Consider the following 13,023-nt stretch of genomic DNA (forward strand, 5'->3'; position numbering starts at 1 on the left):
GGGGGAAGGGAGGGGGTGCTCAGCCTAAGTAGGGTGGCTCACATCCAGGCCACATGTAGCAGAAAAATGTGGAAATCTAGGTTAGAAAAAGAAGAGTCTGGGCATGGAGGACAGCTCCCCACCCCGTAGCTGGCTGCAAAAAGGAAGGAACCGAGGATTAGATCCACAAAGGGACTTTGGCATTGTAACATTCAGCATTGGTGGGGGCTGAGGAGTGGAGAATGGGCACGTGCAGTGCAGGTCACATATACCAAGAGAGATGAGAACGGGGAAACTAGGAGCATGCTACACACATGAGGACTTAGCTCAGGACTAGGTAAAGGCATAGTGCTGACTTGGCAAGTTTAATTGCTTCTTAGCAAAACTAAAGTGCCTCATCGTCACTGAGTTTTTACCTCAGAATAGTGCTCATAGTTACCCTGAGCTTAAAAATACATCTTTTGCATCTGTAAAGACAAGGCCTGTGGGAATTGGCAGGTTCCCTACTATGCCAGAGGCTCACAGCACTCAGACTAGGTGATGGGAAAGGAGAGAAGAAATGACCATTGAGAGGAAGGGCACAGCTCACACTCATCTGCATGCCTCCTGAGGTATGCAGTGGCAGTTGCAAATATTAAGAGAGGAAGGCAGGCAAGCCACTCCTGGGGCAAAGGGGAACTCTAAATTCCTCCACTCACTTCTCCTCCATCTGGAGTAAAGGCTTTGGGATTCGCCATCAGCCTCTTCTGGTCACAAAGACTGTACAGAGCCCTACCTGCACTTCGCACAGCCCCTCCGTTTCCACGTTCCTATAACCCTCCAACAATACCTACATCTACATCTAAAGCCAGGAACTAGTGGCTGAGGAGCAGCTACCTGTGCCCAGGGAACTCCATCATATGTCCCCAAAGGGTCCTTCAGCCATGTCCCCCTCACAACCATCAATTTCTCAAACAACATGGGAAATTTACTAACCATAAACATTGTTAAAGGAGAAATAAGGTTGATAAACAGGGCCTTGTACCCTTCCAGAACATAGAATATGGTACCCAGAAACACATCTCTAAGAGAGACAAAACCAGGAAATGTAGAATTAAAGTCATGCCTCCCATACCCTTAACTGCTGTGAGGAATCATGGAGATTGCAGAGATGGCAAGGGTGGGGGCTGTGGGGTCATGACCATAATGCAGCATTTCCTGGTTTTCTAGTATTTGTGTTTTGGTTTTAATGTTTAAATTTTCTGCTGCCAACTTCCATGTTCTGGAAGGATACAAGGCTCTGCTAAGCAACCTGAATTCCCTGTAACAAAGTCTTTTTGTAAATGCATAGATACTGACACTTAAAGGCTGGGTCATCCTCAGTGTGTGACAGGTAGTTTTAACCAAGGTGTGTCTGATTTATACCATAGCACTATGTATTTTGTTTCTCCAGCACAAGCACCTTGGCAACATTCAAGATAATGTAATAATGTCTCTATCCCATGATATTGCCCAGCCGGCTTCCCAGCTCCCCTGCATGTCCCTTTTTGGCTGTTACCTGTGTTAGGATTATAATAGTCTCCATCATTCACAAGCACTTTGTTAAAATGGACCACGCCTGCATCACTGGGGAAAGGCTTCTGAGTTAGACCAGCCGAAAAAGACACCAGAGAGGTGGCAGCAGTAGGTCCTAGAATGGGGAAGAGAACAGAATCCAGAGACAATCAGAATAAAGACGTTGCCTTTTTCTCTTGGTGCTTATAGTATAGTTTGTTTGTGGTCTTGCACATAAATTGCTTTCTGTTAATCTGGAGAGGCTCGCATGAGTGCCACTGGGTCATTTTCCAATTGTCTCACCACAAAATGACTGAGCCATAATGTTTCCTCCCATAGTACAACCTACCCGAGAGCAGCAGAGGAGCTTGGCAACTGAGTTCACCAACCAGGGTTTTCTTTAACACATGCTCCTCTTGAGAAGGAGAGAAGGGTATGCAGGAGGAATGGCATACAATGCCATGAGAGTGTTGCCATAGACTTCATTAGGGCCAAGATGTCAGCCCAGGTCTTTCATGCTGCTTTCTGAGCTCCCTTCTTCAGGAACCATGCTGCTACTGGCTGCTCCTGCCTGGATATTCACTGCCAACTGTGCACCATACTCTTCCTGAACTGGAGTTTTCTCATCTCCATCCTTCTGCTCAATTCCCTCAGCTTTGCCTGGTTCATCTTCCTAGCTGATATCCTTATTCACTTCTCCAATCAGTGATAATGCCCTGCTCCTTTGCATAGTTTGAGCTTCCCCTCAGAAGATCATTCACTACTGGACAAGCGCAACAGTACTCAAAGACTACCTCTGGTCTTGTTTCTCTTAGACACTCTGCACTAATGCTCTTTGGATTAACATTCCTATCTTTACAAAGATCTTACAGCTGAAATTGCTTCAGATTTTCACATTTCCCTAGTACAGCATCTACTCAAAGTTTTAACTACACGGTACAAAAGAGAAATAGGAAAAGATGACAACTGAGTTTTTTAGTAGGTAGGGAGTGGAAGAAGGTGGAAAGAGAGAGTGGGAAAGAAGGCACTGCAGCGAATCACACCCAGACCTAATACCTTTCAAGTCACTCAAGTCCCTCACAGCAGCATTTGGAGATGTGGAACATGACCGCTCCACCGTATGTCATTACCTACCAATTCTGTTCTTCTCCACAAGATTAAAGTTATATTCTCTGTCTGAGTTTCAGGTTTGAAAACTCAAGATCTCAAATAAAAGCATGTTGCATTGTGGAACTACAAAAATAGAAAGAAAAGCATAAATAAAAGTGTAGGTAACACGTATGTACTTTATTGCTGCAGACAGTACAGTTTGTTAGCCAGGTTTCTCATATACAAGGAAGTCCTTCAGTCAGTTTCAGACTGATGTGCAATTAACGCTCCTTATGCTCCTGTCAATTCAATTGGACTCCAGTAGGGCTAACAACACCTACTTATTTGGAAATAAGTGTGTATAAGGGAATCTAAGTTGATGTAATTTGTATGCTGAGGAGTCGTAAGAAAATGGAGTTAAAATATTGGGGTGACCTACTTTGGCTTACATCTACTTACACCTGTCTTCTACCTGCAGCCCTTGCTGCACTCATCTCTTCTGGCTTTTTAGCATATAAATTACAATAACTCAGGGGTCAGCAACCTTTCAGAAATGCTGTGCCGAGTCTTCATTTATTCACTCTAATTTAAGCTTTTGCGTGCCGGTAATACATTTTAACATTTTTAGACCGTCTCTTTCTATAAGTCTATAATATACCTAAACTATTGTTGTATGTAAGGTAAATAAGGTTTTTAAAATGTTTAAGAAGCTTCATTTAAAATTGAGTTAAAATGCAGAGCCCCGGACCAGTGGCCAGGACCCGGGCAGCTCGCATGCCAAAGGCGGCACACATGCCATAGGTTGCCTACTCCTGCAATAACTTATGACTTCTCAAGACTCCGTGGGCTGTGTTCAGAGATGAAATAAAACCCCATAACCAAAATATCACACGATTCCCTCTCCCTTCCCCCACAGAAAAGATAAAAGAAAGAATCATGGTGGCGGATGGAGCCCTCCTTCGGGGAGCCTAGCTGCCTGCACCCCCCTCCCCCCCCGCCTTTCCACTCCTCCGCAGCTGGAGGAGCCCTGGCTTGGCCAGAGCCCTGCCCTCCATGTGATCAGCCCAATCTGCCCCAGCTCCACCTCCTCTCCTGAGACCCCATGCCACCCTGGGGGAAGAGCTCTTGTCTCTTCTTGAAGAACCTGAGTTTTTAATAAATAAATAAATAAATAAGCAAGCAAAAACTTCCCATGTGCAAACTGCCAAAACCCGCAACCTGTTGTGCGCTGCAACCAGCTTAACCTCCCCAACCTATTATACCCGCTGCCCAGAGAAAGCATGAATCACATGTGACAGATGTTTATCAAACTGCTTAATGCATTGGAAGGCACTCAGATACTACAGTGATGAGGATAGTATAAGAACATGTATAGAACAGTATAGAAAAGGAAGCATACGTTTGTAAGTGACATGTCAGTTAGTGTGTGAGAGTCTGCCTGAGTCTATGGAAGTGTAACTTACTCTCTTTCAGAGGGTGGGTCCTGGAAGGATGAAGTTACGTATCATAGACTCTCTTAGAGTCACCTCTGAAATTGTCCCTAAGTAAGTCTAGGGGCTTGTCTACATGGCATGGCAAAGAGTGCCAGAGGGGTGTTATATTAATGTGAACTAGGTATCTTTTGGACTGCACCAGTAGGGTCTACCCAGGGCAGTTAGAGTACAGCATGATAGTGTGCTTTACAAATCACACCGCTCTACTGCACTTTGCTGGTGCCATGCAGACAAGTCATAAATAGTTTGAGGGACATCAGGTGGTATAAAGCAGTATAGCTCTTCTGAATGAATGAAGGTACATTGATTTACATCAACTAAAGGTCTGGCCCTGAGGTGGTGGGTGTGGTGGGGTTTATTTGTAAGTAACACTTGCCAGTGAAGTCTGCCCCCCCCCCCCAAACACTCTGCTTAGTTTAATTATGTTTCTCCCCTGGGTCTGTTAGTAACATTGCCCCCTCCCCCCATTCTTTATGTTCTTCCAAATCTCACTTTGAGTTCAAGGGGACAGAATGCTCACTGTCATCTACTTATTAGGCTCCTTAAATACCCATGTCCCCTACCCAATTCCTCTTCAAATATCACATATCTGGATGTCAGCAATTCTTAAAACAACATCTTTGCAATAAGCTTTTGTGATTTGAGCTCTTCCTTCGAGCCTAACAAGTAAACTCTGGCAGTAAACAGCTAATGGTGAAAGGAAAATACAGGGAAATTATTTACCTCAGATAGGTTCACAAATTTAATACAAATGAATGCAAACCAGAGTATTGTCACTATCAGTGGTGAAAAGAAAAGGTTCTAAAGGGTTGGACAAAAACCAGACCCTGTCATAGAATTTAATGGAAGAAAGGACCACTAGTTCATCTAGTCTGCCCTTCTGTATATCACACGCTACCGCACTATCAGTACTCGCACACTAAACCCAACCACCAACATTAAACCAAAGTATTGCAGCCCACAGGGGACTAGACTATTATGTGCCACAGGCAGAGAACAGGAAAGACTAAGGTGCACCAGTACCCAAGGCCCCTGCAGTGACAGGGAATGGATTAAATGAGATATATCCAGATAATTTCACCAAAGAACCTGAACTCCATACTGCAGAAAAATAAAACATTAGATTTTACTTTCCAATCTGTAATGAGAAAGAATGGCAGGATAGTTTTTATGTTCAATATAGTCTCTCTTCAGAGAACAGACCTTGTCTTATTATGTGTTTGTACAGCACTGAGCACAATAGAGCCTTGATCCAAACTGGGACTTCCGGACACTATGGCAATATAAATATTTAATAATTATTATTAATAATGTCATAGACTTATACCAAAGTATCCTAAAACCTGCCATTCAAGACAACGTGGAGAAATTCATGATAGCTAGGTATTAGACAAGTCTGAACAATTCAGAATCAAACAAATGTTACATACAGAAATATCTGAATGTTTTATTTATATACTTCAAAGGATAAAAGGTGTCCACGATCAATGGTGTCCACTGGCTCAGATGTATCCAATACTGCACTTTGGATACAGTTTTCTTTTAAAGGAACCGTCAGCTTTCAGTGAAACCCTAGTATGAGCATGCAATCTTCACAAACTGCGTTAATAGAAGTATGAGAGGAAATAATTAAGCCACAGGACTGTGAGTAAGAAGATCCAAGTCCTGTTCTTGGCTCAGTCCTTGACTTGCTGTGTGACTCAGGGCTCTTACAAGCTCTCTCTCATCATTTTGCAATCCTATTTGTCATGGCCTGTGTCTGAAATTTTCTCAGCCCCCAATGAGCAAAGATTCTAAGAAAATGGCTCCAGACTCCATAAAATTCTAGTGTGTCATTTTTATCTGCTGCTGCTGTTTCTGTCAACAATGATTTAACTAAATTTGTTCTGTATAGAGAAAGCTTAGGAGGATCCACTTTAATCCTATCATTTAGTATTTCTTTGTTTCAGTTCCCCTGCCTGTAAAATACAGCTAACATTTACTTCCTTACCTCATAAGTGAACTGTAGATTTAATTCACTAACATCTGTAAAATGCTTGAAAAGCTTTGGATAAGAAGTGGTATGCAAGTGGAAAGCACTATTTTCTTGGATTTTTTTTTATTTTTCTTGAACTACAGGTGAACTTGAACTTTAGCCATTAGTTGTACATCAATGGATAGTCTTGAAACTGAAGAGGTTAGATTAAATTCTATGATACAGAAAATATGGAAATTATTACCCAAGAAGAGGATAAGACCAGTCCAGCTGACTGGAGCAGAGCCATCAACTCGGCACTTACTTATAACACTTTCAACACTATAGAAACTATACAGGAGCAGAAGTTAAAAGAGTGCTGGGTGGGATGGTCTAGTAATCTAAGTCTCAGGCTTGAAAAAATTATTATTTTGGGAAGCACACATTCAAATACAAGACGGGCCAGCTCAGCCCTATGTTCCGTTGAGATATTAACTCTGCACATAAAATCGACTGGATGTGGGTCTTTGGATGAGAAATTAAAAATGGAGGCGGTGTCTATTTCCACTAATATATTTCCTGAGTGCAAATTATGGCTACCACAATAAAACGTTATTTATGCATCTCAACATCTTTAACATTTAAAGCATATTATACCGTAATGTTTCATACGATTTAACCATAAGCCAGTGAAAACATTTGTCTATAAAATGCAAATATCGGTACCAAGGAAATAAACACCATGAGAGTATGATCTTAATATATAAGTCTAGAAGTTTATCATGGCTTCTGTTGACACCAATACTTTTTTCCTTTACTTCTTATCCCTTTCCAGAACCTTAACCTATTGCTTCTTATTCCCACCCCTACACTTCCCAAATACAAAGCCTCCTCTAAGGCTACATTAAGTTTCTAATCAGTTAGTTTTAGCCTCAAGATTGTAGCATGAACTCTTACAATTGTCTTCATTTCAATTTCCAGACCAATTCGTCATGCCTTGTGTCTGCAATTTTCTTAGCCCCAGCGAACTAAGTCCTAAGGAAGTGTCTTCAGAGGCCATAAAAGTCTAATGTTTCATTTTTATCTGTTGCTGACATTTTTTCGAACAAGAATTTGATTAAATCATTCTCTGTGAAGAGAGTGTAAGAGGATCCACTTTGATCCAGGATAACAATATTCATTGCTTAGATATAAAAAGGACTAAACTAAAAGATTTTTTAAAGGTTAGAGGGTAGTCATATCACCTAGCAAACTAATTTTGGGGCTAATTAAACTAATACATTCTGTTCATTTATTGAAAGGTTTACACTTTTTGTAATCCAAATGTATTGGTGGATAGTGGTGAACAGAAAGTACAGCAGTTCAAATAAACTAAACTAGTTCATTTAACTAAACACTGACATTCAGCACCAAGAACCTGTAAGTTAAAATGAGTCTAAACAGAAGTGAAATTGGTTTCATTGACTTTCATTGCCCAAGAGGAGAGAAATAAATAAAAGTGAACAAAGTGCATAAACAATAAAAAGTAAATTGGATTTTTTAATAATCTAAAGTATTCTTGGTAAAATAGGTAAGCAATGTGCTTGTTTAAAATAGGATAATTAAGTCAGTAATAGTGTTTCAAACTCAGATTTGTGATATTTGGTATTTTTCTTAAAACTCCAGCTTCTAGAATCATATGATTATGTAAGAATCTCAGTTTTCATTTGAAAAGAAAAATATAAGTTTTTAGCCCTGATGGTTGCAGAAAAAAGTATGAAAGGATTAACCCTTAAAGGTTCAAAAACCAGAAGGCAAATAAAAAGAACCCCCAAATTATTATTTTTTTAAATCTGATTTTTAGCATCTCCATGAAACGGGTGTTATGGTTTTTTGGGGCTTGACTCATTATTTTTGAACACTTGGGGTTGGCAGGACAGTGTTAGAGTCCCTGTAAACTTAAGGCTAAATCCTAAAAATGACCCATAACTTTCAGTTAGTTCTCTCAGTAGTGACCTTCCAGGCACGGAAAGAAAAAAATTAAAATATATATTAAGTGCCACTTTCTCCATTATTTTTTCATACTCCATGTGCCCTGAACATCCTCTCAGCCAGGACAGGAGTGCTAGTGTGAATAAAAAGGGGAGAAAGCTATCATCCCTGGTGGTTGTCCCTTTCCAGTATAAAGAGATCAGAATTGTGCTTGTGCCCTAAAAGCGTTCACATTCTTGCTCTTCAATTTCACCCTACTACCATTTTCTATTTATGAAATAAGTGAATAGTTGTTCAAAGAATTCCTAGGTAACAATTGGATTACCTTGTGAGTCTGTAGAAGGCGGAGAAGATTTTGGATACCCTACAAAACAAAAGAAGTTGAAGTTATGTTACACAGTGAATAAGAGTACAACATAGTCTAAATATAACAAGAGTTTACTAATATTTTCTTTTCTTTTTATGAAATAGTAACTCATTTCAACAAGTGCATAGTATCAGATGGCAGAAACGCATACCATTAAGGTGATGTCTACACTACCCGCTGAATCGGTGGGTAGCGATCAATCTATCTGGGATCGATTTATCGTGTGTAGTGTAGATGCGATAAATCAATCCCCAAGCACTCTCCCATTGACTGCTGAACTCCAGCAGTGTGAGAGGCAGAAGCAAAGTTGACAGGGGAGTCGTGGCCATCGATCCAGCCCCACAAGGACACAATGTAATTTTAATTCGATCTAAGATACGTTGACTTCAGCCACGCTATTCTCGTAGCTGAAGTTGCGTATTTGGATCGATCCCACCCCCCAGTGTAGACCAGGTCTAAGACTGTTAAAAAACAGTAGCAGCCATAGCAAAGGGGACCACATTCCCCATTACAGTGCATTGGCTCTGTTGTGTGTACTATGGCAAAACATGTTATTTTAAGCTAGTGGTACATAGTTTCACAACTGAGGACTACACAGCAATTGTACTGAGATTATGCTTGATGCAGCTTTGGCCAGGGAGGCGAAGTTGGCTTGAGGCCTTCTTTATGTCTCCTCTGGTCCTGCGGCCAGCTGCAGCAAAAATAGACATCATGCAAATTAAATTAGCCAAAGGCTGTTCTAATATAACAGCCCTAACATATGCCAGTTAAGCATCATTTCATATCCTGCAGGGGACTGGCAACGTGCATCACACTCCAGTTCTGCCACCTTCTATCCCGTAGCCAGCCCCAATATGCTTTAATGTCGCTTTGTGTGGAGAGTAACGAACTCACTGCTGGAATCTGACAGCTCAGCTTGTCTTACTTATTGATGAAAGACCCTGCTAGTCTATAATCTTAGCAGAGCTACATGTTGTTCTGTACTTCAACATAATGTAAGTCCAGTAACACTGGCTTTGGGGTCTAATATTATAAAGCGATCAGTTAGATAACATTTCAGTTTTCTCACCTGGTGCTCCTGCATATCCTTCAGCTACGGGCAAGGTATACTGACCATCTATGCCTTTAGGCCGTCCACTTCCTGACATTACAACTGTGCCAGGAGGACCAGCCTGTCCAGACTCCATAATGACCCCAGTTGATCCAGGCAAAAGTGGTAAAGTGGCTGAACCCGGCAAAGATGGTTGTAGGGGAGTTCTCGGTTGTGATGGCTGAAGAGGGGCTCCTTGTCGTGGTGGTTGTATTACTATTCTTGGCTGTGGTGGCTGCAGCGGTGTTCTTTGCTGTGGTATCCCCAGTGGTACTCTTGGCTGATTTTCAGCTAAGTATTTGTAGAAAGAGGAAAGTCAAATATTATCCATCTGAGAAAATTCATAAAACTCATTACATTTATATTTCTGAAAAACAAACACCGTTTAATTAAACTGCAAGTTTTTGTTTGTTTCCTTTCTGAAGATGGAATAATAATAAAAAAAATCAATGTTCTTCTGTTTTAAAAACTTTATGACACTGAAGGCAGATCCAGAGTCACAGTTTACTAAAAAAATTTTTATTGTTTGGAAGGGTCTTTGTTAAAGGACTTTTCCAGTAGGATAGCCAGTGTACTGTATGATATCAGGGCCATATAGCGTTGATGTGATAATAGTTGTGTAGCTGTTCTATTTCAAATCTCTTTTGATAGTGTTTACAACATATTTGTAAAAAATGTTGTCCTAACCAAATCTTACAAATGTAATGTCTTCTTGAAAGTGAATGTATATTATTTGCATGGGGAGGGGTGTCAATATTTATACAGATTTAAAAGATAAGAAGGGTACTAAAAAGTTTCTTTGACCAAAGGACCTTACTCCTAATCCTTGCTCTCCATCAAAAACCTGTCTTGTTCATTTAAAGCAGTTCCATCTCTATTTAAATTAACCACCAAAGAGACCTACTATAATTTATACAAGTTTCACACTTGTCTAAATTCACTGACTTCAGTAAAATTAGGGCTGATTCACACTGGTGTCGGTGAGATCAGAATCAGGGCCATGAACAACGCAACATGGCAGTGTATGTTGAGCTTCTATTTCCTTCTCTAACATGGTTATACAAAAATCACTAACATCTGAAAAGCAAGGACATTCAAAGTTATTAATAATAATTAATTGTCCCTTAACACTGCTCATTGGGTAACATTTTCAAAAGGTCCTAAATTATTTATGAGCCTAAAACTCACTGAAAGTCTTTCAGTTTCATGCTCTTTGGTCTCCCAGGGTATGGGGTATGTCTATACTACAATTAAAAATCCGCATCTGGTCCATGCCAGATCACTGGAGCTCAGGCTAAGGAGCTGTTTAAATGCAGTGTATACGTTTGGGCTTTGCCTGGAGCCAGGGCTCTAGGGCCCTGCAAGGTAGGAGAGTTCCAGAGGTCAGACAGCAGCCTGAGCCCAAACAGCTAGACCTGTATTAAACAGCCCCTTAGCTTGAGCCCCATGAGTCTGAATCAGCTGGCACAGGCCAGCCCTGGGTGGTTAACTGCAATATAGACATTCCTCTATAGACATTTTGGAAATTTTACCTATTGCTCCTAAGTTGTACAGTACATATGACGACACCTAATATTATGCAATGAGGGTGAAATTCAACCCAGTGCAGATGTTGGCAGGCTGGTATTATATGTACCTGGCTGTTTTTTTGTATAGGAACATGTGAACACTGCAGGGCAAAAGTATATCATTATGTTGGCTGGCTACAGTGGCAATTACAATGGATACTGTGTGGGTGAAATGTAAAATTTTGTCTAAATACATTGGAGATCGCAAACGGATAGACTCCAGCTGTTTGAATCACTCACAAGGCCTTTTACATTGAAGGGGGGAAAAAAAGTAGTATCTACCACAAATTCAAACTCTGGTGAACATAATGAATAGGTTTAGGGTAGTAATAATTTTAGTTTAATAATATGTTTGTAGTACTGACTTAGGCTTTGTGTACACTAGGGGGGCAAGTTGGCCTAAACTGAGCTACTTCAGCTACATGAATAATCAGATAATCTACATGAGATCAGTAGAGTTACTTCAGATTTGCACCGATATCATTGACAACACAAACTGGCTCGGTATTCTTATTTCTTGCCTGCATATATTTTTCACTTCTCTACCTTCTCTTATCAGTTTAGTTAAGCTCGCTTTAGGCCTCCAGCCTTGGACAGGGGCATGCAGAATGAATTTGCATGTCTGACTAGTTTCCCCTCCCCCAAGCTCTTACAACTTAAACCAAAAGCCTTAATACCTTTGTAACAATGTTTGGTGTGGCTCTTTGTGTTTAGTGTGCATATCCATATATTTGAAAATATCCAGATATACCAACTCCATTTTGGAAAAAAACTCATCTGCCAACCATCCAAGGTGCGTGTTAGTTGAGAGGCATCGCTTTTATAGTTCTGGCAGTTTTCATATGCCTTTTTGGCCTCTTGTACTGAATTGCATCATATCATAGCACTGTGCTTTAAAATCACTAGACAAAGATGATAAAGAAGCCAGCATATTTTTGGACTGAACATGTGTTACCAATCCAAAGAGTGAAGACAAAATTCCCTGGTGTAACTCCACTGAAGTTATGGTGCAAAATTAGGGATGAATTTGGCCAAACCACTTGTATTGTGTTGAATAGCACATAAAAGTATTCCCCATTGTCTACAAAGCAATTGGAAAGGCAAGCAGCAAAGTTTAGACCATTATTATACTTCAAATTAGAGTCTCCTCAGGGGCACCCTCTTCACCAACAGTGTTCGCACGGCTCTCTTTACTATCACCCTCCTGTTCATTCTCAGCTTGCTGACCTCAGATGCCTGTCTAAACTAAGGCCAGGTCTACACTGCGACTTTAAATCGGTTTAATGGCCGATATACCGATTTAACGCTGTATCCGTTCACACGACGTCGTCATTAATATCGAGTTAAACGGCTCCTTAAATCGATTTCGGAACTCCTCCCAAACGAGAGGAGTAGCGCTAAATTCGATAGTGATAACTCGGATTAGGGTTCATGTGGACGGAAATCGACGTTATTGGCCTCCGGGCGGCATCCCAGAGTGCAGCACTGACCGCTCTGGACAGCAATCTGAACTCGGATGCAGCGGGCAGGTAAACAGGAAAAGCCCCGCGAACTTTTGAATTACATTTCCTGCTTGTCCAGCGTGGAGCTCTGATCAGCACGGCTGGCGATGCAGTCTCAAATCCAAAAAGAGCTCCAGCATGGACCGTACGGGAGATACTAGGTCTGATCGCTGTATGGGGAGACAAATCTGTTGTATCCAGCTCCGTTACAGAACACGAAATGCCAAAGCGTTTGAATAAAAAACTGCAGGATACACAGCGCTGCGTGACAAGCGTAACGGGAAGCCAGAGACTCAAATGGACGCTCATGAAGGGAGGGAGGGGGTACTGAGGACTCCAGCTATCCCACAGTCCACAGCAGTCTCTGAAAATTATTTGCATTATTGGCTGAGCTCCCAATGTCTGTAGGTTCAAACACAGTGTCTGGCGTGGTTCAGGGAACAGCTCCTCAGTTTATTTCCCCCCCCCACCACGTGA

At 41.2% G+C, this 13,023-nt stretch overlaps 1 protein-coding gene across 2 annotated transcripts in view; it reads right to left on the reverse strand.

Moving 5' to 3' along the window:
* Positions 1–13,023, reverse strand: part of EMILIN2 (elastin microfibril interfacer 2) — a 124,331-nt gene that overhangs the window by 62,645 nt on the left and 48,663 nt on the right. For both annotated transcript variants that reach the window (XM_075062952.1, XM_032772506.2), the window contains exons 5-7: positions 9,456–9,767; positions 8,345–8,383; positions 1,517–1,648 (exon numbers count right to left, since the gene is read on the reverse strand). In XM_075062952.1, the coding sequence (XP_074919053.1) occupies positions 1,517–1,648; positions 8,345–8,383; positions 9,456–9,767 (483 nt within the window). The remainder of the gene's footprint in view (positions 1–1,516; positions 1,649–8,344; positions 8,384–9,455; positions 9,768–13,023) is intronic.

The sequence above is a fragment of the Chelonoidis abingdonii genome, chromosome 2, assembly GCF_003597395.2.
Source record: "Chelonoidis abingdonii isolate Lonesome George chromosome 2, CheloAbing_2.0, whole genome shotgun sequence".
Lineage (NCBI taxonomy): Eukaryota > Metazoa > Chordata > Testudines > Testudinidae > Chelonoidis > Chelonoidis abingdonii.